Source organism: Salminus brasiliensis, chromosome 10, assembly GCF_030463535.1.
Source record: "Salminus brasiliensis chromosome 10, fSalBra1.hap2, whole genome shotgun sequence".
NCBI lineage: Eukaryota > Metazoa > Chordata > Actinopteri > Characiformes > Bryconidae > Salminus > Salminus brasiliensis.
The window spans coordinates 37,397,078-37,422,893 of NC_132887.1; the positions used below are offsets into that span (position 1 = coordinate 37,397,078).

The 25,816-nt window shown below is 46.9% G+C and overlaps 1 protein-coding gene across 1 annotated transcript in view; it reads left to right on the plus strand.

Annotated features, from left to right (window-relative positions):
* mrps5 (mitochondrial ribosomal protein S5) overlaps positions 1–25,816 on the plus strand; it is a 26,003-nt gene extending 187 nt beyond the window's left edge. Inside the window, exons 2-11 of the mRNA XM_072690548.1 lie at positions 682–819; positions 5,712–5,837; positions 6,754–6,987; positions 7,577–7,611; positions 17,128–17,218; positions 18,041–18,087; positions 18,895–18,952; positions 21,306–21,368; positions 21,850–21,986; positions 25,330–25,816. Of these exons, the coding sequence (XP_072546649.1) occupies positions 682–819; positions 5,712–5,837; positions 6,754–6,987; positions 7,577–7,611; positions 17,128–17,218; positions 18,041–18,087; positions 18,895–18,952; positions 21,306–21,368; positions 21,850–21,986; positions 25,330–25,554 (1,154 nt within the window). The 3' untranslated portion in view covers positions 25,555–25,816. The remainder of the gene's footprint in view (positions 1–681; positions 820–5,711; positions 5,838–6,753; positions 6,988–7,576; positions 7,612–17,127; positions 17,219–18,040; positions 18,088–18,894; positions 18,953–21,305; positions 21,369–21,849; positions 21,987–25,329) is intronic.

Here is a 25,816-nt window from a genome sequence, read left to right on the forward strand (position 1 = left end):
GCGTCTCATTAAAACTCAGAGAAGCTGAAAAGCGCTGAATGCTGGAGGCCAGCGTCCAGGGAGGCGCTGCTGCGCATGTGCAGACTGGCTGACATTAGCGTCGCGTTCAGGACAGAAATAAAGTCTAATAAAGTCGTTTGGCCAGAATGGGCTTTAGGGTCAGTGTAGAGCAGATAGTCCACCTGACGGCTGGGGGTAGGAACCGTTAGCTTAGTGAGGGTTATGTGGTGCCCTATGTAGTGCGCAGGGGGCACTGAGCTACTTGAAAGGGAAGGGAAAGCACACGTTATAGCAGTCACCTAGCAGAACACACACACACACACACACACACACACACACTTTCTCTCTCTCTCACTAGTGAACAGGGCTAGTGGGCATCCATCTCAGCCTTCAGTGCAGTTGGGGGCTCGGTTCCTTGGTCAAGGGCACCTCTGAATCCCTACTTCCTGCCAGTCCAGGGGGTCAGATCGTCACCTTTCCAGGCCCAAACCCGCTTTTTCACATAATATAATTCTGGCAGGTGTACTTTATGTTGTGTCCAAATATTTTGATGAAGCGAGGTTACGAGGATACGAGGTTTTTGCTCGGCAACGACAATATGCACTTTCTGTATGTAGATTCTAGAAGATCTCGTTGCATATTTTTTGACGCTGACGCCTTTTTCTGGCTCTCTTTCCACAGCTGTTGGGACGTTTCGGGCACTGAGAGGTGCTGCCCTCTTCTCTCCCTTGACCCAGACTAGGCTGCCCCTTTATGGTCCAGCTGCTGCCGCCCCAGCTCCATGGCAGCAGGCCCGCTCGTCCAGCTTCTTCAACAAACGTAAGCAGCTCCCACTGGATCGGTTAGAGTTACTGAGAGGGAACAGTTCTCTTCACCCAATAAACAGCCAGTTAAGCGTTGCTAAGTGATGCATACTTAGCAACAGCATGGACTTTTTCCATTTGGCTCAAGCCTGCATCATATGGGGTCTAGTCTACACATATCCCCTGTCCACACATATCCCAAACAATCAGGTTTCTAGACCTGGAGTACTATCCCAGAAAACTCACTGAATCTGCTCATGAGCTGCTCATGATCCAAGCCATCAGACCTCATTTGTTAAACATGGTGGAGGTAGTGTTATGGCCTCCAGTGAAACTGCTTGGCTTGTACTTATTGATGATGTAGCTGCTGAAAAAGCCACATGGTGAGTTAGGAAGTGTACAGGGTTCTACTATCTACTCCAATTTGCTGCCAGTAATTCCTTGTCCTACTATTATATAGTAATGTACAGTAGAGCTGGGCAATATGTCTGACGTCTGCAGGCTGGTGCGTGGGAGCCGGGTTCGCGGCGCTTCCTCCAGGCGCGTTGGTTGCACGGTGATGTTGCATCAGTGGCGGCAGTTCGAAACATGAGCGGCTTGGCGGCTGCATTGTGTCGGAGTGGGGGCGGCCTTCGTTAGTCCGGCCTTACTGGTGTCGGGGGAATTGTGTGCGATGGAGGGGGGAGTATGTACGGGTTTGGGGGAGAAATGGGTGTAAAATCGGATAAAATTTATAAAAAAAAAAAAAAACAAACAAAAAAAAATGATCAACTGCACTTTCAGTACAAACAGCGTAATTAAGTCTTTGTTTTTTTATACAAGTGGAAATTTCATCTTGATTACCAGAAATTGTTCATTTGTTCAATATCTCTTATATTTAATCTTTATTGCCATTGCAGTTTGTTTGTTTGTTTGTTTATTGATGTGTGCACTTGTGCAAGGGTGCTCTGATGTTTTGGTTTTTGGGACTTGTTTTGGTGTCTACATTAATTCTTCAGTGGAATTTTATTTTATATTTATATAAATATATATATATTTATACTATTTTTCAACCCCCCATTCTTGTTTTGTCCTGATAGCTGATTTTTAAAAACTATTATTATTATTATTGTATATAAAATATTATAAATATATATAATATGTATGTTTTTATATATATAATGTTATATATCAATTATTATTATTATTATTATTTATATTTGTTTTTTTTTAATGTTTTTTACATTCATTGTCTTTAAATATAAGAAGATAAAGGGCCGGTGTCTTGGACGGGGCTGCGGCTTGTCCTCTTACTTTGGACGCTGACCTCCGGTGTAGACCATGTTCAACTGCACAGAGAAAAAGGAAATGTCAGTGTTTTCTAAACGACACACACACACACACACACACACACACACACACACACACACACACACACAGTATCGCGTGCGGTTCCGGCAGCATATGGCCGCCGCTGCTGCTGCAGCACCGAGAGGCTGAATTATGCTTGAAGTGACGTTTCTAAAACGGGATCTTCCTTCTGTTTAAGTGCTTTTGCTGCTAACAGCGTAGAGGCTTCTCGTTTTGCAAAGCCCTGCTCTTGCGTTCACTGCAGCGTGATGCCATAATGTCTTTGGAGGATTGCCTCGGTTCATAATATATTCAGGCTGGTGGTGGTGAAGTCGTGCTGCAGATGCTTTTGTTAAGCCAGTTATACAAGGATGTGCTCCTCATCTGAGAGCTCGGTTCTTCCCAATAGCCTTTTGAGCTCGAGTAGCCCCCCCCCCCTCCCAAAAACAAAAACATTTTTGCTATGCAGCTAATGAAGTGATGCTTGTGTTTAGATACATATTACTGTTTAGACCGTAACTGCTGTAACTTGCTGCACTTAAGGTGGACCACTGTAAATACAGTCATTTGATATTTCTGTTTTACTGTGATTCAAAACGTAGAACCCCTCCCCACATGTCTTACTACCTTAAATGCCTATGATCAGAATCCGGTGCTCCACATCAGCTCTAGATGCTCAGAACATGGTTCGATGCGTATGAGTCTGAGGACGAATGTTTGGATGTGTTAAAGACCCAGATTTAATCTTAGTGGCGTCCAATTATTTTCTTCCTTTGACCTTTAAACCCTGTACAGAGGCCTACACTTCAGTTCTTCACCCTCATAACGCTCAATGAATTCAGTTCTAACTACATTACTCTCATATTGAACCTCATATGCAAAGGCCCTAAAATAGAACCCTGCGGGACTCCACAAAACAGTGCTATAGTGCAACCCAGTAGTTTCTGCATTAATAGCAGGATTCATAACAGAATAGGAACCCCAGAGTTCAAAAGGTTAACGTATTGGGAAGAACGTAGTGGGTGACACCAGGACCTTCCTCATGGCAGGCTAGGGTTCGATTCCTTGACAGTAGGAGTTATGTAAGCTAGTATGTGACATGTGCAAATGCCTATAATCGGAATCCGGTGCTCCACATCAGCTCTAGATGCTCAGAACATGGTTCGATGCGTATGAGTCTGAGGACGGATGTTCGGATGTGGGCAGATGGGCAACGACAGCAGCCAGAAGACCCCGTCAGGCTCTGCTTCTGTCAGCCAAGACCAGAAAGCTGAGGCTACAGTGGCTCAGCACAGGTTCACTGGACTACTGAATCTCCCTGAGTCAGAATTTGGCACCAACAGCATTGACCCAAGACTCCATGGACCCAACTTGTCTTGTATTGACAGTCCAGGCTAATGGAGGTGATGTAATGGTGTGGGGAAGGTTTTCTGGGCACGCTTTGGACCCCGTCAATACTGATCGATTATGCCTGTGTGAGTACTGTTGCTGACCATACCCATTCCTTTAGGACCACAGTCTGTCATCTTCTACCAGCTACGTCCACAAAGCCGACGTCATCTCAGACTGGTTTCATGAACAAGAGTTCAGTGGCCTTACCAGTTACCAGATCTGCATCCAATGGGACGGAAGATTCCTGGCCATTTTATCAGAAACACCTTTTACAGACTGTAGCTCATCTGGTGATGCACAGTTTACCAGCCTTCCCCATACTGTCCATGAATAACCAGTAGCGGTGGTCCATTGTCAGCACAGCAGTGACTCTGACATGCTGGTGGTGATTTATATATACACTATGTAGTGTCCACATACTTTTATATTTATATATATATATATTTCCTATTATATATTATATATTTCCTGATGTGATCAGGTCAACGTGGTGCAGAACCTCAAAGGAATGTTTCCAGCATCTTGTGGAATCCGTAATGTGAAGAATTGAGGCTCTTTTGGGAGGGGAGAGAGGCACTACCACTACCAGTACGAGTGCAGTGTTCCTAATAAAGTGCTTGGGGAGTGGATGATGTTGTGTGTCTGTGAGCGCAGTGTTTGGGATGCCGGCGCTGTCAGATAGAATTATGATATTTCTTTTTACTGCTTTTGTTGGGATCTGATGCTTCATTAGGCCTGCCAGGCCCTTCCGTCTCTTTTAATTAAGTTCTAATTAAATCAGAACAACATCAAACAACTCCCAACATCCCACAACACACACACACACACACACACACACACACACACACACACAAACATTCCTCTCCAGCAAGGGGACTGTGGTGGTAGGGGTGGTGGGGTAGGCGTAGGGTTAAGGGTAGGGCTAAGGGGTGGTAGGGGTGATGGGGTAGGGTTAAGGGTGATAGGGGTGGTGGTGGGGGGCAGGGGCCTATGGCAATAACAAACTGAACCATTCTGAGAGTAAATGCACTGTTTTTAATCTGAACACACACATACAGGACTAGGCTGCAGTGGAAGTGTGTGTGTGTGTGTTTGTGTATGTTAGAACGGATAGAAACAGATTATGAACAATTATGATACTCACTGGCCATTTTATCAGAAACATCTTCCGTTATAGCTGCACATGTTGATGCACACTGGTGATGCACAGTTTACCAGCCTTTCTCCATCCTGTCCATGAATAACAAGGGACCACCAAACCACTAATCAGTAGTGGTGGTCCTTTGTCAGCACAGCAGTGATCCTGACATGCTGGTGGTGATTTATATATACTATGTAGTGTCCACATACTTTTTTTAGATCTATATATCTGGCTATTGGTGAAGGGCTAGATGATGACTATGGTGGAGGTGGGGAAGGGGGGCAAGCTTCTTTCTGTTCCACCTTAAAAGGCTCCAGTAGTTCCATTCTGGTGCTGGTGCAGATTTTATAATGTAACTACTGCTCCTTTTAAGGTGGATCGGAAGGTTTGCAGAAGAAGCGCCTAACCTCCACCTTATGGATAGTTTATTGTGTGCAGTTTATTTTATAATTGTCTGTGTGTCCAGTTACTTTTGGCCCCCTAAGAATTGAGTTCCTATGCAGCTAGATCTGATGGCTGTAGTTCTGCTTGGTTTTAGGCTACTTTACCTTTTTAATGATCGTTGATGGACGTTCAGTGCCTTTGTGTGGTGCTTTACCTTGCGCTGAGTCGTGTAATCAGCAGCGTACGGGAACGTTGGACATATTGAGTCGAAAATAATGCTGGAAAATACTGATCAAAAATGAATGGTGCTGGTGCAGATCAAGCAGGTCATTGGATTCAGTTGCCTGGTCAGATTGAAATCTGTGTTTTAGGCCAAAATTACAAAGCCATTTGTTGTGTAATAAGTACCTGTGAGGGAGCTTTCAGAGACGCGTCTGGTTCTGTTCACCACCGCTGTTCTCAGTTGTACTCGGCAAGTTTCTCTGGAACTGAGTATTAGTATTTCACCCAAACTCACTCTGAATGACTTTCAAATGATTATAATTTAAGACCACTTTGGAATAAAAGTGACGATTCTTTTGAAGCCGGTCGTTTAATGAACTTGTCATGAAGGCCCCATGAACCCCCTTGTGTAACCGACTGCATATTTCTATGTTTTACAGTGACCGCTGACGAGCTGTGGTGTGGCGTGGTCGCCGACACCGGCAGCGGTGCCAGAAAGGGCAGAGGGAAACGAACCAAGCGCAAGCTGAAGAAGGACCTCAACCGTGGCCAGCTGCTGGGAGAAGGTGCGATCACCCCTCAGTCCACCTCTCGAACTCTTCTCCTTCTCCTTTTCTATTCAGGACCTCTAGAAACCGTTCCCTCTTCCAAAACGACTCCAGACGTGTTCATTCACCCCCAAAATCCAGAGCCTTTCCACCCTGTGGTACAAATACAGCAGATCGATCATCCAATCCATCTTTTAGAGGACCATTGCCCCCCCAGCAGCATTGAGCTGTGGAGCAGTGGAAGACCTGTGTTCTCTGGAATGATGATGGTGATGGTGCTCCATCCAATGTAATCAAAATGCCCTTGGCACTGAATGCAATCAAATCCCCATAGCAATTCTCCAGAATCTAGTAGAAAGCCTTTTTCCCTGGACAGTAGAAATTGATGCCTCCAACAAAAGCAGGACAAACAACTTTTAATACCCTTAATTTTGGACAAAACTATAAGAGAGATGAGGCGTCCTAATACTTTCAGCACAATGACGCAATACTGGACGGCCAATCAGAACAGAGCTCACTTATGGTCTTAATTTATGACCGTATTTGGAATATAAAGGACCACCAATGATGTATGAGGACGTCAAAGGTGAATATCAAATGCAAAAATCAAACAGCATCTTAAAGCGTTTACAAAATCATCCCAGTCTTTAAAAAAAATCTAAAATGAATATGAATATTTTTCATATTTTTGTGAATAAATTTGAAAATAAAAGATTTCATACATTTATTAAAATATACAATTAAGAATTTATATTCTTTTTCTTTTTTTTTCTTCTGCCCTGTTTATTCACTTCCAGCTCCCACCCACTAGTTAGGACTTCCCCATCACCGTGGCCTGTATTTCCAGAGACGATTTGGGTGTTAGCAATGTTAGCTTCCTAAATGCAGCGCTGACCTGCGCATGTGCTAACATGTTTCCCCTGCCTTTTTTCAGGTATTGGTGGTTATCTGTGGCCTGGGCTGAATATTCCGATTGTGAGGGATGGGGTCTTCCGGCCTTTCTCTAAGCGTGGAGAGCAGGAGCAGCAGGAGATGAGGGCAGAGCTTGTGCGGTCGAGGGACGAGTGGGACAAGAAGAGGAAGATGAAAAAAACGAGGGAGAGGGGCTGGACAGGCAACTCCTGGGGTGGGATCAGCCTGGGACCCCCAGACCCAGGCCCTAATGGAGGTGTGTCTCTCTCTCGCTCTCTCTCTATACGTGCATCAAAGCTGCTAAACACTTCACAGTCGCTGTCTTAGTTCTGCGCACACACACACACACACACACACACCAATCTTCCTTTAATATGCGGTCGCAGGACCGGCTGTTTATCTCTTTCTTCCGCTGCGCTCCACGGGTCTGTGACGATTAGATTCCCCGCTTCCCGATTGGCCGGCAGCAGCAGGCCAGGCATCTGGTCGTCATGGTGATGGATTGCTCGGCAGCTCTGCAGATCGGATCCTAAATCACTCAAAGACCGGCCCTAACCCGTCCTCGCCCCCGGGTCGCCGCAGAGGCGCTCTCCTACTTAAATCCGGGAAATGTTCCTGTCTTATCCCATCCGGAGTCAAACACCTGCCATGAGTTACCGCGGCAACAGCGGAGCCTTTAGTCCAGGCCTGATCTTACGGCAGCAAGATTCACAATCTGTCTGTTTTGTGCGGACAATGATCCCGGGATGTCTGTGTCCATGGTGATGATTATTTGTTGTTGTGTAGAACTAATTAGACAAACGTAGAAATGTGTTCTGATGTTTCTGATGTTTTCTCCTTTTCAGAAAAGTATGAGGACTTCGACTCCCGTGTTCTTCAGGTGAGCGCCCAGACATCCACGTCCTTCTCACAGCCCCTCCTTCATCACAGTTGCATTTAGCTGCATTTTGGTGCGTGGAAACAAGCTGCAATACACCAGTTCCTCTTTAAAGGTACCGTAGAACGCAGAACTGTGTTTATCTAAGGTCCGGTACATGGACAACCTCAAACTTTGCTGTTCCTGTAAAAGAACATCCAGCAGAACTAAAAAAAAAAACCCACAACAACAAAAAAAACACAGCTGGTAAACAGGCCAATTCCAAAACCCCCAAACTGTTGCATCACAGTCTTGACACCCCCACAATTTACATAAGCCACGCCCACTCTCAAAAGCTCTCCAAGCTGCCGAAACAGCTAAACACCACAACCACTTCAGGAGAATATAGCAGTGTTGATCCTGTAGAAACCAGGCCCTGTGACCCCCGTGGCTTTTACTGTGCCAGTGTCTGCAGGAGAGAAGCTCAAACTCTGCACGCGACAAAGCTAAAGCCTTGGGGAGCAAATGAGGGTCCGTGCTAGGCTAAAAGCTAGCGCTTGTTGAAACTAGCTTCTCTCCATCGTCCGCTCCCACGAATACCAGAATTTTTTTCTTGTGGAAAGCCAAACCCAGGGAATCTAGTGGGGGCAGGGGCGGCCCCGATTTGACCTCATATGCATGTCATTTGCATAAAATGTGCTATACTACTTGAAGGGGTTACAATAGGGACCCAATAAAAAGAAAGCAGTGTCAGTGAAATTTGCATGCACTCATTTGTTGCTGTGTCTAGTGTGTGTGTGTGTGTGTGTGTGTGTGTGTGTGTGTGTGTGTGTGTCTCTTTCCTAACACCTGCAAGCTTATTACACCGATAACTTTGAAGGTTTCCAGAACCTCCAAATATTTGGTTCCAGGAAGAAGCGCCTGGTTTGATGTGCAAGTGTGTGTATGTATTTTACTGTGTGTGTGAGAGCGAGAGTATAAGTGTGTTCGTCCCAGCTGCAGCAGCTAGATCAAAGTTTCTGCACCTCGGGCTGAACTCTCAGAGGAGAGGCAGTGTGAGGGCATGGTGCAGTAGAAACACTTTACCAACCCAGTTGCAAGGTTCCCGCAACACTAGCGTGACTCCCGTTGTCCCATGTGAACAAATCTGGCAGAAGCTTGACACTGAACGCCCAGACTGGAATTAAACGGGAGTCTACTTCTTAGCACGAGTCTTCCGAAGCTTGGGTCAGTGAAGCCTAAGTAATTAAGTTGATGTAGATTAAGCAGCACAATGAAGTAGTGATGAACAGAGGGTAATATTTATTCAGAAACAGCCTTGGGAATATGAAACGTTTCATGTTGAATGCAGTAACGCTTCATTTCCAGATGTGCCATTAAGCTAATCCTAATGTAAGAGCCGGCCGTACTACACTGGAGGCCGATGTCTCTTCTGCTCAGACGATGAGAATAGTGTCGGGTGATGAGAGTGCTGTGTTTCACATAGTAGCTTATGCTTTACTCGATAAAGCAACTCCACGTAGCATTTTAACCTTAAAATACTAGCTTCAGAGTCATTGTGATGCTCCACTGACTTGCGATGTGGAGAATAGCGTAGTTGCCGGTATGCTGCATTGTGTAAATTTGATAAAGCGGACAGGAGAACACGTACGCTTTTCAGTGACGCTTCCGTATCTCTCAGCTTGTCCAGAAAAACATGTTCTGGAAGGGTGGCTCAAAGTGTGACTTGCACGTCCTGTCTGTAGAGGGAGTTTCTGTAGTGTTGCTTTAAATTGAGCTTCATATGTGGGCTCACGTTAGCTTGAGCTTGAGGAGTATTTCGGTTCTTAGCTTGAGTTTCGAGGATTACCCTACCTGTTCGCTTCGGATTTTCGTTGCGTTTCATGTGTCAACCTTCCTTACTTGTTGTTCTTGAGCTCTTAGAGTCTTTGATGGCTCCTTTTCTGACAGTATTCTTTACGAAAACGAATCGTATAGCTTGCCGATAGGGAGCCATGTTCTTGAACGCAACGGAAAACCACCTGAAGCTTCATTTAATGAAATCGTTAACCAGCCTGACCATGTTTAAATGTGCAACAACTAGCTAGGATTCAAGCCTGTATCCTTTGTATTGCTCTTTTATCCTCACTTGATTACCCCCCCCCCCCCCCCTTTATTTATTTATTTAATTAATTAATTATTCTTCCCTTGTTTCACAAGCTTCATCTTTCCACTTTCTCGCCTCCTTTCGATTTCCATAAAGCGCTGTCTGGCAGAGGAATTGCTGGTTTCACTAGCCAAAGCAATTTTTAGCGACTCGTCCAGCCAGGAGTTACGCTAACGGAGGAGGCAAGTGAACCAACAAAAGTTGAGCGAGTTCTTTAAGGGGCTGTAATAATAGTCATTCGCCGCCTCACTTTCCACTCTCGCGCTCCCTCACGCTCTCCCTTTCCCCCCTGGCTCATTGACTGATGTCGTCAGTGCCTTTTGGCAACCGCGAAAGAATCCAACTTGACAGCCCCTTCGCCCAGTGAGGGATGAGCCTCTGCGCATTAGCGAGACTCTGAAGAGTGGACAGATGAGCAGGAGTCAGGGAGGGGGCAATTAAGGTGTCAGCTGCCTTTGAGACACAATGAACTGTGGGGGTCTCGCTGTTCAGAAGCAAAGGGGGAGGGTATCAATTTTGTGAGTGTTGGTTTCAGACCCGGTATCATTTGAAGTGGCAGCTTTATTAGTATCATTCACTGTAGATAATACAGCGTAGTATTACACACATACCGACACACACACACACACACACGTATGCTTGTAGTAAATGACAGAAAGTGCTGCTTACGACTGAGGTTAAGTGATCCCATCCACTTATAAAGGCCCGTTAATTAAATCAAAAGTTTCCTGGAAGCTGCGGACGCTCCCCCAAGGACATGGCTTTGCTGCCAAGCCTGAGACAGGTCCAGAGAGAGGGTGGTAGAGTAAGAGAGAGAGAGCGTGAATGGAAGTGAAACAAGTGCTTGTGCTAAAGAAGAGAGTGAGCTGGAGCTTGACAGAAAGCCTGATAGATGGAAAGAGGCACCATAACACCGAACAAGGGGGGGGGTTTACACGTGTGGGCCAGTATTAAGCTATTAAGCGCTAATTACAGTAATAAATATCCTTTTATTAGCCATATTTTTTGCTGATTTTCGAAAAAATAAAATTTGGCAATAGAGGTGGCACAACAGTCTAAGCGTTGGGTCTTGCATCGGTGGAATGTATGCTTTCATCTCCGGTGATGCCACAGCCATCCATGAACGGGAGGCCCAGAGAGCCGGACTGGCCTTGCTTCCTTGCTCTCTGGGTGGGTGGGATGGTCAGTCGTCTCCCGGCTCACTCGGCTGGATGCTAGCCAGGGCAGGCATCTGTTAGCTTTCAGCCAGTTAGCATTCTCCTTCGAGGCTGTATGTAGTTTTGTGTCATCGCTGTCCAATGAAAAACATGTATCTCCATGGTTTTCACTGGACAGCAGCGATATGGATGTACAGTATGTGTAGTGTAGTGTTGTAGGTAGGTAGCTAGACTTTCCTTTTCATGAAATTGGTGCCACCCACTGGTACTCAAAAATGGGATTGGTTGATTCCACCAGCACTTCCCAATTATGCTTGTGGTTACGATGGCCTGTATGGCCTTCGGTTCTGCGCCTGAAGTCCTAACCAGTGGGAAAGCTATGGAATAAGTCTATGGAATAAGAGGCAGGGGCTTACCTTACCCTCCCAGTGCCAGGTTCATTGCTAGTGCCTAGAGGGAGGGGTTAATTAGAAACACCAAATCGGTAGAAATAGTCTACAATTCGATAAACAAATTAAAAACAGATGATTAGAGGTTAACATTTACATTGATTTTACTTCAGATTTATTGGCCTCAAGCCTTAAACAAAGCTACATATCCTGCTCTGAACTCTCAGTGCTGTTACAGTGTGCAGGGCAGGTGCTGCTCGCTGCTGGTGCTAGGATGTGGCTGGATAAACAAGCGGCTAGGCCGTATTATTACCCAATCACAACATTTGTTAGCCTAACATGTAATTATCTTTTGAATAAAAGGGAATAGTCGCACTTCACCCCATCCTTGGGCGAAAGAGGCTCTAAGTGCTTGGCGTGTGAGATGAAACACTCCACGGCAGGCCTGTTATTACCACGCAAGGTAGATTTAGCACTTGGATAGGGAAGATTCTTGCCAGGGTGGGGTTATACAGCCGCGTCCGTTCTAGCATTAAGTTCGGCTCTGGAATTTGGGCACGAAACCACTACCGGAAAGCATGGCACCAATTCAGATCTTGGGGTTGGGGTTGGGAAGCATGTTCTCTGTGGATTCTGACCACATTTGGATGCGGATGCTTTCGGGTAGGAGGTTGGGAAGGTTATTAGGTCAAACAATGTTGGCCTACTGGTGTTCTCATTGGCCTACTGGTGTTGGCATTGGCCTACTGGTTGTTTGAATGGGCCTACTGGTGTTCGCATTGTCCTACTGGTTGTTTGAATGGGCCTACTGGTGTTCGCATTGTCCTACTGGTTGTTTGAATGGGCCTACTGGTGTTCGCATTGTCCTACTGGTTGTTTGAATGGGCCTACTGGTGTTCGCATTGTCCTACTGGTTGTTTGAATGGGCCTACTGGTTGTTTGAATGGGCCTACTGGTTGTTCAAATGGGCCTACTGGTTGTTCAAATGGGCCTACTGGTTGTTCATATGGGCCTACTGGTGTTTTGCATTGGCCTACTAGGTGTTTGAATCGGCCTACTGGTGTTTTGCATTGGCCTACTGGTGTTTTTGATCCGGCCTACTGGTGTTTTTGATCCGGCCTACTGGTGTTTTTGATCCGGCCTACTGGTGTTTTGCATCGCCCTGCTGGTTGTTCGAATGGGCCTGCTGGTTGTTCGAATGGGCCTACTGGGTGTTCGAATGGGCCGACTGGGTGTTTGCATGGGCCTACTGGGTGTTTGCATGGAGGTGTGTACTTTTGGGCCTAGCTGTGGTCTGAAGGCAAGAGAAACCTGGCTTGGGACTGAAAGGTCCTCTGGCCCCCCCCAAATACTTTTCAGGCACGGAGGAGGCTGCCCCCTACTCCCAAAACAGATGTTGAATTCCGTCATTCTGCTGTGCAATCTGTGGTTGAAGAAGTGCTGCCGTTTCTTGCGACTCGGACAGTCCTAAATCGTGGGGAGACCACAGAGATGTGTGGGCTGCTTGTGTACAGAGACCATCAGCCTTGCTTGAATCTCCTCTACAACGCTGCACAGTAGAAATGTGCGCTTCCGTTATACAGCTCTACGGTTTTCCAGTCACGCAGATGCTTTCAGATCCACTTTTAGCTCCAAATAATGTCTCCCTGTACACCCCCCCCCCCACCCCCCCCCCCCCAAACACTCCCCCCATCCTTCCCCTTCTCTCTTTCTCCTTGGGAACTCTTCCTGATAGCTTTTTGTTTGCTTAATTAGCCTCCGCAATTAGATTTCTGGTTTTGCTGTCGCAGGCATTCTCTTTTCAAATGCTCGTGCCCTGCTTTTCTGCATTTGTCGGCATGCTGTTTGTTTAGTGTGTGTGTGTGTGTGTGTGTGTGTGTAGATTTGTGTGTGTTGGGGGGTGAAGTGAAGTGAGCTGAGCGGAAGCAGCATATCTGTGTTATTGTCTTCCTCTGTGTGAGCCTCGGCAGTTAAGATGGAAACGGCTACGGCAACAGCAATAAAACATGAAAGCAGCTTAACGACTTGGCCAACTTAATTACCAGGCAAGTTGACTCTCTCTATCTTCCTTCCTTCCCTCCCTCCGTTCGCCCGTCCCTCCCTCCCTGCTTGTGGAATCGGCTCGTTCTCTAAATGGAAATCTGCGCCGAACTTTCCGGTAATGGTTTCGCTCGTAGATTCCGTAATCGCAGACCACCGTTGATTAGGATGAATGAAGGGTGAGCCGATATTAATGCAAGGATTGATCAAGGCAGGAACGGACCGGCTGTCCAGCACCACCACCACCACCCTAACCCTGGAAGTGCAAAATCTTACCTTGCGCTGCATAATAACAGGCCTACTGTGGAATGTTTAATCCCGCATACACAAGCGCTTTCAGAGGCTCTTTCGCCTTTAGGAAGGAGGCGAATTGCCATCATTCCCATGTATTCCGAAGATAATTACACGTTAGCCTAACGAACGCTGTGATTGGCTAATAATACAGCCAAGCCACCACGCCACTAATAAGCAGATGTTTTATGTTTGTTTGAAATCTAGTTAGCAAGGAAATAAGGGCTTATCTGAGAGTGTTGGCGTCTTCTGGTGAGCTTGTGTATTTCGTAACGCCAGTCTGAACAGATGGCCGCTTCGTGCCGGTGTCGCACCCGCAGTCTGCAAGTGGGAGTCGACAATTTTATTATTATTATTATTATTATTATTTGTATTATTTACTCCAGCCACGTTTCCTTACAAACTTTACGAGGAACTGTCCATGGTGATGACTTGCATGTGAGTATCAGTGTGTTGCTATGAGCTTGTCGGTCATCACATTCCAGAACCAGGGCCTTTAGACATGCCTTTGACCCCTCTGTTGTGGCTGGAACGGTCTTCCCTCTTCTGAGAAGGCTTTCCACACGATGTCGGACTGTGACCATTCAGTCAAAAGGGCGTTTGTAAGGTCAGGTATTCTAGGTCATCCTGAAGGTCTTCAGTGGGGTTGAGGTCAAGAGTTTCCCCTTCTGTGATTGGTCCTACTCCTCCCATCATTTTTTCGGATGCCTCCCCTTCCGGTGATTGGTCCTAATCCCCACATCATTTGTTTTGAGACCTTCCCTTACTGCCGATTGGTCCTAATCTCTACATCATTTGTTCGGAGACCTCCCCCTTCCGGTGATTGGTCCTAATCCCCACATCATTTGTTTTGAGACCTTCCCTTACTGCCGATTGGTCCTAATCCCTACATCATTTGTTCTGAGACCTCCCCCTTCCGGTGATTGGTGCTTATCCCCACATTATTTATTATGAGGGAGTAGAACCAAATCACTGGAAGGAGGAGGTCTCGGAAGAAATAGTGTGGGGATGAGAACCAGTTTCTCATAAGGAGTTACTGACGATTGGTCCTCATCCCCACACTATATCTTCTGAGACCTCCCCCTTCCGGTGATTGGTCCTAATCTCTACATCATTTGTTCTGAGACCTCCCCTTACTGCTGATAGATCCTCATCCCCACCCTGTTTTTCGGAGACCCTCCCCCTTCCAGCAGTTACTCCTAATCCCCACGTTATTTCTTGAGACCTCCCCGTTTCGGTAATTGGTCGTAATCCAGACATTATTTCTTCGGAGACCTCCCCATATCGGTTGTTGGTACTTATCTCTCACTTGTTTGTTCCTTCTGCCACCTCCTTTTTGCGATTGGTACTAATACCCACATCTACGCTTAGGCCGGGATTTTTAGCTGGACCGGTCCTCGTAACTCTGCAGAAAAGTTTGTGAAGCTCTGCTGTCCCTCACTGATGGCTGAGGTCATATGGGAGCTAAGCGCATTGTCCTTGCTGAGGGCGGGAGGATGTAACATCAGGGTGACTGACATCACAAGGGGAAGAGACACGAAGCCTCGGTCACCTCCTGACACAGAGGCTAACAAGTCTCAGAGAGACAGGAGGGGAGAGTGAACGGGGAAGGGTGGGAAGGGTGTAGAGACGGGGGGGTAACGGAGAGAGTGACCTTGAGTGTGGTGTGGGTGAACGATCACGTAGCTCAGAGCCTTTGGAGATGTTCTGCCGGTCAGGCCTGGAATGATGGAATTTGCAGTTACACGCACACATGCTGGGGTCGGCAGCCTTTGCTACTGGTGGTGTCTGAACCCGACATGTGGTCACCGACACCCTCCAGCACCAACTCTCCTCCCTCTAAATCTTACATAACACCCCCCCCCCCCCAAAAAAAAATCTCTCCATCCGTTTCCGTCTCTTTCATCCCTCGCTTTTTACTCCACTCCATCGCATGCACTCGCGCCTCGTGTCTCCTTTTTTCCTCTCTCTCTCTCTCTCTCTCTCTCTCTCTTTTCTTTCTCTATTTCTTTCTGCTCTCACTCAGTCTGCCCTCTCCCCCTTCCCTCCTTTCTGCTCTCGCTCTTGTTCTTTCTTCTTTCTTTTCTATCCCCTTACTCACACACACACACTCTCTCTCTCTCTCTCTCTCTCTCTCTCTCTCTCTCTCACACTCTCTCTCTTTCTCTCTCTCTCTCTCTCTCGCACATTCACTCTTGCGCTCTCAACTGATCTAGCTCTCTATCTCTCTCTACTCTCTCTAGCACTCACAGTTTCTCTCAGTGGCTCATGGTCTCTCTCTCATTGTTTCTCTTTCTCTCTTTCTTTCTCTCTCTCTCTCTCTCTCTCTCTCTCTATCTCTTTCTTTCTCTCTCTCTCTCTCTCTCTCTCTCTCTTTGTTTCTCTCTCTCTCTCCTTTCTTTCTCTTTCTCTCTCTCCTTTCTTTCTTTCTCTCTCTTTCTTTCTCTCTCTCTGGCTACATCTTTCTTTCTCACTCTCTCTTGCTCTCGTACTTTCTCTATATCTCTCCTTCTCTGTCCCTCTAACTTGCTCTCACGCTCTTTCACTGTTCTCTAATCTCGCTTGCTCGCTCTTGCTCCCTCTCTCTCTCTCTCTCTGCTCTCTGTCCATTTCTCACAGCCTCTCACTCTCTGCCTATGTCTTTCTCGCTCGTTCTCTAGCTATTTCTCCTGCCCCCCCCCCCCCCCCCCCTCTCTGACCTGCTCTCTTGCTTTATCGTTTCAGGCCACATTTCTTTCTTTCTGCATTTGTTCTGTGTTCTCTTTCTTCGCTCTGTTTCTCTCGCGCTCGCTCTCGCGCTCTCCCAGGCTAACTCCTCCTCCTCCCCTCTGTATTTTAGAGTGTACAGGCTTTCCTCTGCAGGTAGTTTTCCTTTCACGATAACCTGAAGTGCCCAGTGTGAGGGTCTTGGTATCACTCACTCATGCTGGTGTTTAATAATGTATGGGAACAGACTCTCTACCATTGATTTACGTCCGTCTCTCTCTCTCTCTCTCTCTCTCTCTCTCTCTCTCTCTCTCTCGCACTGGCAGTGCATGCTATAGTCATCTAGTGGCTTTGGCTCTGCATTGCTGCCTATGCAGCAGACGTGGCTACTAAAGTGGACCTCAGAGGGTCATTAGCATTCCGATGCTAGATAATATCAAGCTAATGTAGCGAAATCTACAGCTCCAGTGCATCGGGAGAGTTTGGGGGGGGGGGGGTGTATGGGGGTCTGTTCTGCTGTGCTGCAGTGAAATCAAGACCGCTTAATACTGTGGCTGCGGAGGCCCGCTGTGTTTGTGTGTGTGTGTGTGTGTGTGTGTGTGTGTGTGTGTGTGTGTGTGTGTGTGTGTGTGTGTCTGCAGTACGAAAGCTGCACTGCTTAAGCAGCATGCGGCAGTCCTTTTTCTGTGGGGTCCTACTGCCCCCTGCTGGAGGCAAATGGCACCTACAGGCCCTCTGTGATCCTTTTGGGCTGAGGTTAACAATGACCTGCTTATGTTTACGTGTTTATTTACCTCGCTTTGATTGACAGGTGAAGACTGTGTTCAACATGACTGCCAAAGAAGGCAGGAAGAGATCAATCAGCTGCCTCGTAGCCGTGGGCAATGGGAACGGAGCTGCAGGTGAATGAGAACAAGTCTCACACACACACACACACACACACACTCTGAGTTCCAGCTTGACGCACCAAAAGCTCAGATTTGCATTGGGTCGCTCAGACCACTTCAGGAGGTGGTTTGAGACCCGCCTTTCAGCCACTGTACTCACTGTACACCAATGAGCCAAAACATTGGGACCAGCTGGCTACATCATGTTATACTAGCAGACCCTTCAAAGCATCATTCGAGCTATGTCATCACAGTCGCAAAACCTTGTATCTCCAAAACAGCAACTTTTACAACTTTAAAGTTGCTGTTTAAAAGTTAATGAGTTTTTTTTTCCCTTCTCCTGTAAAACTTGCTGTTTTGGAGATTTTTGAGTTTTTGCATCATCAGCGCTTTTTTTTTTTTTTTTTTTTTTTTTTGGCAGATACAAGGTTTTGGTGCGACTGTAATGACATTGCTCGAATGATGCTTTGAAGAGTCTTCAAGTCAGTGTTAAAATATTTGACTCTGCATCTATTTTTTGGAGCTTTTCCATTAGTCCGTTCTCCATGAACTTTCTGGACTATGTAAAGAATAACAGCCATATTCAAATCCAAAAGTGAAAATCTGCAAAATAGAGAGTGGCAATGATATATATATATATAGCATACTGCATGAAGATAAAGGGGGCAAACAAACTGAACATGTACAGGTTATTACTTATTAACAGCTTATTAGTTATTATTAGGCTGTGATTTACTGCCCGTAAGCATTCAGTGTTCAGCTCAGGCTGAGAAAGTGTGTGACTGATGGTGTTAATGACTGTGCGTTTGTGTTTGCCATGCTCTCCTACGCCCTCAGGATTCGCTTTAGGGAAAGCGGCAGACAGAACAACAGCCCTGAGGAAGGTGCGTATCCCTCTATGATCATACACACACTCAGGTTCTGTAGGTGGGGTTGACACGGCAAGCGAAGTACAACAGTGCCTGAAGTTCCAACCCATCTAGTTCCAAGATCGAGGCTGTTGTGGATGTATTGTCTAAATCTCCAGCTAGGCTTGATTGCTCTGCACTTCTTTATATATAATATATAGTTCATTTCTGATAAACCACACCCATTTCCTGGTTGTACCAAAAACACTGCTGACGGTGCAGCATCACCAGCCAACCAATGCACCTAGAGAGCAGCGCCACATACCCGGCCTCGACGCACCAGCCTGCAGACGCCAGTGATGGCTGGAGTGAGAGAGCGCCATCTACCCACCCTGGAGAGAGCAAGGCCAATTGCGCTCTCTTGTGGGCCTCGGCTGCTGATGGCTAGCAGCATGACCGGGATTCGAACCAGCGATCCTCTGATCCCCCCCCCCGAAAAACCTCTGTAAACAGTGCTGACCATCAGCAGCCGGAGCCTGAGTGAGTGCAACTGGCCTTGCTTGCTCTGGGTGGGTAGATGGCCCTCTCTCTCTCTCTCTCTCTCTCTCTCTCTCTCTCATCACATCTCTTCAGTATGGTGCTGCATGGGTGTCTAGTTGTCAGTACTCACCGTCTCTGATTAAAAGAAATTAATAATAAAAAAAAAGGTGCATTAACCTGCAAATGGGCCAAAGACCAACATCAGCATAATGTTTAAAGGTGATAAATAAGGTTTTAAATATTGTATGAATGTTTCATTTTTCTGTAAACACAAGAAAAATTGTTGAAATGTTTGGATTTCAGGCGAAGAACAGGGCAATCCACTATCTCCATTACATCGAGAGATACAACAACCACACCAGTAAGTAATCGTGTGTGTGTGTGTGTGTGTGTGTGTGTGTGTGTGTGTGCTTGGGCGTTGATGACTTCTGAGTTACTGGTTGCCTTGTTTCCCCCAAAGCAATGACACGCACACAACACTACCCCACTGATGAGTGTGTGTGTGTGTGTGTGTGTGTGTGTGTGTGTGTGTGTGTGTGTGTGTGTGTGTACTCTGTGTCAGTAACTGACTCCCTGTTTGCCCTGAAGCTGTTACACACAGACTACAGCACAAACACTGCATGTGTGTAGATATCTGTAATGCACACTCTCGCTTTCTTAGACGCAGATAATACACACACTCTCTGCAGGGGGGGTTGTGTGTGTGTGTGTGTTTGTGTGTGTGTGTGTGAGGCCGATCGCAATAAAGAGAAGTGGTTCTGTGGCCCAGGCTGAGGAAGGAGTGTGTTACCGGTCATTGAGGAGTCCACCGTTTTGTGGAGCGTTAGATCAAGAACGAGCCAGATTAGCTTCTTTGCCGCGTCGCACGTTCTTGCGCTCAAGAACCATAAGTACTATCTGTACTCCGTTCTCCCTCTGAGGGCCGTGTAGAACCCGTGTTGGATCTTTTGGTTCAGGCTTCTTATCTAGAACCTCTGAGCACAGAACGGCAGCAGCAGCCGGCAGCTACATGCTAACACACGCCCGAGGCGTAGCTCCATGCCTCTCTATCAGCACAAATCCATAAAAAACAAGATGAACTAGAGGCTTACGTTCATTTTCCCTTCGTACATCCAGATTTAAAGCCATTTCGTGAATTTATCGCTTGGTTTCGGCGAGCAACGCCTCATAAACTCACGGTTTTCAAGCTAAAAGCAAAGCTGTGAGGTGAAATGCGATGTGACTGGGCTAGCACCGCTAGCTGAGGTAAAAGCAGACCCTTAGCCTGGGTTTGTTTCTCATAAAGTTTAGATTGAGACTTTTTTGACTCATGGTGGACATTTTTAGCCACGTCTCGGCAGTTAATTGTAAGGCATTGACCAGGATCACTGTCTCCGATGGAGGCCGGTGTGTGTTAGCCTCTAGCCTGTAGCCGCTAAGAGCGTTGCTTCCTTATGAGGCTAATGTAGTTAACAAGTAGTGGAAGCTTCGTACGCTGATTTAAGTGATTCTACTTCAGCAATATAAAAAATGAGTACTTAATTACTTAATTGCTGAAATTGAATACTTGGTACTTTTTACTCAATTAGCAATTTTCAATAGGAAATAAACACTGTGGGGAAAAAAAAAAGTATTGGGACGCCTGCACATTCGTTGTTTCCTCTGAAATCAAGGGAGTTGATCCTGCTTTTGTAGGTGTAGCTGTCTCTACTTCCCTGGAAAGAAGGCTTTCTACTAGATTTTTAGAGTAGCATTGCTGTAAGGATTTGATTGCATCCAGATTGGATGCAATCAAAGCAGATTGAAAGCAGGTTGACACCATGCTGCCTAATGCCAGGCGAGTGCTAGGCGAGAGGTGTGAAGCCCACCCAGCATTGAGCTGTGGAGCAGTACAAGAACTGTGTTCTCTGGAATGATGGTTGGTGTCTGATCCAGTACTTTTGGGATGAGTTGGGGAGTTGGTGGATGAGGTGGGGTGGGGGTCATCCAACATCCTGACCTCACTAATGCTTTTGCTGTTGAATGTGATGAGATCCTCGCTGCTGCTCCAACAAAAGTAGGATACTTTTCTTGATTTTGGAAGAACAGTAAATGAGCAGGCGTCCCAATACTTTTTTTTTTTTAGTGTATGCTTTTGTCGGGCCATGCCAGCTTTTGTTAACTGCACTGGTATCTATGGAACTGGTCAAATGCATAGCTGAACACAGTTCTGCTCTGTGTTTGTCCTTTTTGGGGAACAGAAACCTAACAGAAACACCAAACTCTTAGTTTCAGGATATGATCAGATTGTGATGCCGGTGCTGAAATATGCGGCCGTTGCTGGAAAATACAGAAGTAATCTCTGGGAGAGAGTAAGAGCTCCTGTGTGATGGAGTGACGAGAGATGGGAGATGAGCGGAAGGAATGAAATTCCCTTCGTCGTTATATGCGCACAGGGGGGTTGGATAGCAGATTTGTACATTGTGTTTTCTGGCTGTGGCCGTGTTCAATTGATGCGTCTTCTTCACAGCGCAGCCCTGCCGAAAAATTCGAGCATTTCACTGCTTAGTAATTTGCTGTTTGCCTGATTTGTATGCACTTTAGGACTTGAGCCTTTTCCCGTGTGTATCCGGGCACTTGATTGTGTTGACTGCTGTTGTGTTAAAAAAAAATAATAATAATAATAATAATTAAAAAGAAAAAGCTGTACTCTTTTAACACTTGTGATTTGTGTCTCGTCTTTGTCCCGCCTCTAGTATACCACGACCTCACCTCCACCTTCAAAAAGACCACAATACGAATGAAGAAGCAAAATCAAGGTAAATGATCCATCCCGTACCAACAGATTGTCCTATTTCCGACCTCCTTAGTCTTTGTACCCCACGGCCTGTTTGACCATCAGAACCATGGAGGCTTAGTTATCCTGATGTACAGTATACGGACAAATGTTTGTGGACACCCCATTCTAGTGAACAACGCATTCAGCTCCTTATGTGCAAAGCTTGCCTAGGCCCTCTATGCCAACAGAATTTCTAGGACTTCCTAGAGCAGATAAACATGAACCTATTGGCCCCCTGCTTAATGCCAGGCGTGGGCTAGAGGGGTGTAACTGCAACAGACCTTCAGGAAGATTTAGCAGTTCTACTGTGCAGCGATAGTTACTTAGCGCACCTATGGAAAGGTCACCAGAAGAAAGTCTTTCCTGCTTCCTCACCACAAACTTCATATATTTAAATCAAATAAATAATACTAAACTTTGTCCTAACTGTTGTACAATCCTGTACCCCTCTCTCTCTCTAGGTTATGGTCTGCACTGCCACAGGGCTGTGATTACCATCTGCAGGCTGATTGGCATTAAGGACTTGTACGCCAAAGTGGAGGGGTCGGTCAACATGCTCAACATCACCAGAGCTCTGTTCCAGGGACTGGCCAAGCAGGTCAGATGTTGCTCCACCACCATGGAGACCCACATGTTCTCGACTAGTTCTTCACTGAGAAGGCGTCGCGGTGGTCCACACACAGTCCAACAAACACACCACACCAATCATAGAGCAGATCTGTCCCAGAACATTCCATTCGGTATTGCTCTGAGAATAGTTAATAGCACACTACCGTTGAGTGTTTCTGGTTTAACGCTCTAACGAGACCAAACCGGTGAACCGATGACCGAGTCATTGGCACCATCAAGGCTCGTCGATGTGATCCGTGGAGACCCCGCCACACAACTTACAGGACTTAAAGGATCTGCTGCTAACGGCTTGATGCCAGACACCACAGGACGCCTTCAGAGGTCTTGTGGAGGCCATGCCTCAACGCGGCAGAGCTCTTAAGGTGGCACCGGTGGGGGAGGGGCGGTGCCTACACAATATTAGTGTGGCTGGTAGTGTTAATGTTATGCTGGTAATAGTATGACCACAGTACGTGTTGTCTTGCTGGACGAAACCCAGCATGCTTTGTGTTCGGGATTTCAACCAGTTTCGCAATTCTAAACTGGCTGCCATTAACATGAAAAATCAATTTGCCTTCTTTTCAGCCAAACAGGATCCAAGTTTTCAAGGAATCCATCCAAAGCTAAATACCACTGTTGAGTTGAGATTGCATGCTGGAGATTGCCCACAGTGTAATCTCCTAGGATCTCATTATCGGCTCTCGCAATGGCCGACAAAATTCGGCAACCTGGCCGCTGTCTTTTGGCTCCTCTCTTCTGTCTGGTGTCTTTCGCTCAGCCTCCTCTCCCGAGAAGTGGCCTCCCTCTGTCCTGTAGTCGTCCTCAACTCAGCCCAGAGCTTAAAGTAATTGTCCAAGTCTGATGAGACCGAGCTCTGAGGTGGAGTTTCTGAAATATTCGTCAGGCTTGGGTCGGGTTCAGTTTTCACACGTCAGTTCAGCAGCAGCAGGCTTTGGCCTGCATTTACCCTAGCTTACATGCGTAATGGGGCATAGCATGTAGGGCATAGTGATGATAGGGTACGTTTTTAGGGCATAGTGAATAGGGGCAGTGCACGAATACGTACCCGGAGGAGTGGGCAGCTATCCGGAAAGGCCCGGGAAGCAATTGTGGGCTAGGTGCCATGCTCAAGGTTGGCTGTTGAGGGCGGAAAAGGCACTGTCCCTTCCTTCCCCCTGTCTCCACTGTCCGCTGATCCAGGGGATTGAACTGACAACCTTCCAGTCCCAAGCCGACTTCTCTCGCCATTAGGTTACGGCTGCCCCCATGGAGCTTTTCCACTATGTAACTTGAAGTTCACTGAAGTGACTAAATCTGACCCTGCTACGGCACCACTGAGCTAAAAGGGGAATCCTGGCAGCTTATTGGAGTCGGGTATTGAACTCACAACCTTCATCATGATCAATAAGCCTAATTTATAGTGTTGGTCACATCCAGCGCTTTTTGGGGTTCAGTTCTCAGTAGAAGAGGTGAGGAGTGGTGCTCAGAGACCATTAGGTTTGGTCCCCATCAGAGGCATCAGAGAGGGCCCTTTGCCCTCTCTGCTCCCCGGGGGCTGGAGTTGGCTGCCCACCGCTCTGGGTGTGTGTACTCACTGCCCCTAGTGCACTAGTGTGTGTCTGTGTGTGTTCACTACCACAGATGGGTTAAATGCGGAGGACCCATTTCGCTGTACAGTGTACAGTGACAAATATGTGCACCTTTACCTTTACCTTTTTTCAGTAGTACTGTCTAATATTACGTAGGTCCTTCTGGTCCCACCACAACAGATCTGACCATTCGAGGCGTGGACCCCACAAGACCTCGTCAGTGGATCACGTCAATAAGCTTTACGTACCCATTACCCTTCTTGGAGCACTTTTGGTGGGTCCTGACCAGGGCTGGTGTGGACCTGACCTGTTCAGGACGGGTTTGGACCAAAGTTAGTCCGGCTATATTTGAGTACAGACCACAATTTCAAGCCCACCTAAAGCTCCGTCTCATTCTCCGTTCTTGCCGCCTTTACCTAAAAGCCTTAGCTCTGTGCCGCACGTTTAGGCAAATTACATTTATTCTCCGTGACATTATGAAGCCGGAACGAGGAGACGGGCCAAATGGCCGTTTAGCGTGATTGGATTGTGGTGTGCATGAATATGCAAAAGCAGGAGGTAGAGAGCAGAGCGTGGTGTAGAGTCATTGTCAATCAGCCTCATTGTTGCATTCTTGTTAGCCTGGATCATTTGCATAATTGTCTATGAGAAACGAGGTGTTAACAACCCGGCTGATGTGTCGTTAAACGGACGGCTTCATGGCAGAGGAGCTGCTGTGCTGAAATCTCCTTAACCTTGACTTTTTGAAAGTATGGAGCCGTGTGCACTCTGGGGGGGGCGGGGGGGAGCAGACCTGAGCCTGCAGAATTTGGGTAAGAATCCCATCTGTGCCGGGTGCTGATTTGGAGTGGGCCGGGCTCAAGGACGACTTTACTCTGCACAGATCGGTGAGAAGCTGGTTAGCGTTTGCTTAGTTAGCAGCATAACTGTCTCAAATTCAAGTCTGGCGGACAGAAAACCCTGCGTATGAACACCTGATGACCCGAGCGACTGGTCACTACTGATGACCTCGGAAGAGCGACTTCTGAAAGGACAGAAAGCAGAATTTATAGAGGTTTTGGGCCTTGGGTACAGCTACAGCTACAGCTCCGCCGAGTATCAGACGGCCCAGTGCAGATGCTGTTGACTAACTGCTGAGCTACCAACACAAGTGTTGACCATAAACACAGTCGAGCGTCTGGTGTTGGTAGTAACTAGAACAATTCTGCTGTGTTTGGTCTTGTAGCCGACCGGCTGGCTGTCGAGGCTTAGCTAGGTTAGTTAGCAGACTACACACCACGACACAGGCCGTGTTCCAGCTAACTGATGCTAAGCTATGTTTTGCACTGTTTTCAGGCTCATATAGTAGACTGGCTCATCCAGGTTTGCTTGCTCTGCCTTTTTTGAAAGGAACTCATCAATGCTAAACCTGCAACGTCTGTTTTCAGTGAGCTCCTACAGCATATCGACATTTCATAAGTTTGAAATATCATGGTATACGGCCTTACCATTAAACCACCCAAGCCTTGGACAGCTGTTTACCTTCCGTTAAAAGTGACTTGCTGTGAAAATATATATATATATATATATTATATTTATATTATATTTCTTTCTTTTTTTCTCCCAAACAATAGCAATTTACAATAGCAATTTAGTAGTGTCCTACTACCACCACCATGCTTAACAGCTGGTGCAGTGCTCTTGGGGTTGGTAATGTATAACATGTAGTTAATGTCTGACCCCTTATTCTTTTCCGATCCGTAGGAGACTCATCAGTCCTTGGCCGATAGGAAGCAGCTGAATGTGGTGGAGTTCCGCGAGGAGCGAGGCCCGCTGCCCATCGTCGTGGCCAAGCCACAGCTGGGGGCCCGGGAGGAGCCGGAACCGGAGGACGAGGTGTCCAACGCGCGTCTGCACTGGGCCGACGTGCAGGCCGCTCAGGGCATGAAGCGCTCCGTGTGGGCCGGGGTCAAAAGGACAGTCTGGTGAATTTGCTTTAAACATACATCTCAACATCAAAGCCCAAACCCCATGACCGCGTGACTGGCCACAAGGCTCCCTGTGAAACGAGGAGTCTGACTGAGAGCTGAACGTGGAGCTGGGATAAGGAGGGTTGGAAAGGTGGCATTCCAGCCATTTCTGTCGTGCTCTACACTTCTCCAGTCTGCGCTGTGTGAAGGTTGCTTCTTGTTTATATTTGCTCATAGAACCATTGTGAATGATCTAGAACCGAATAAATGTCTTCAGTCTA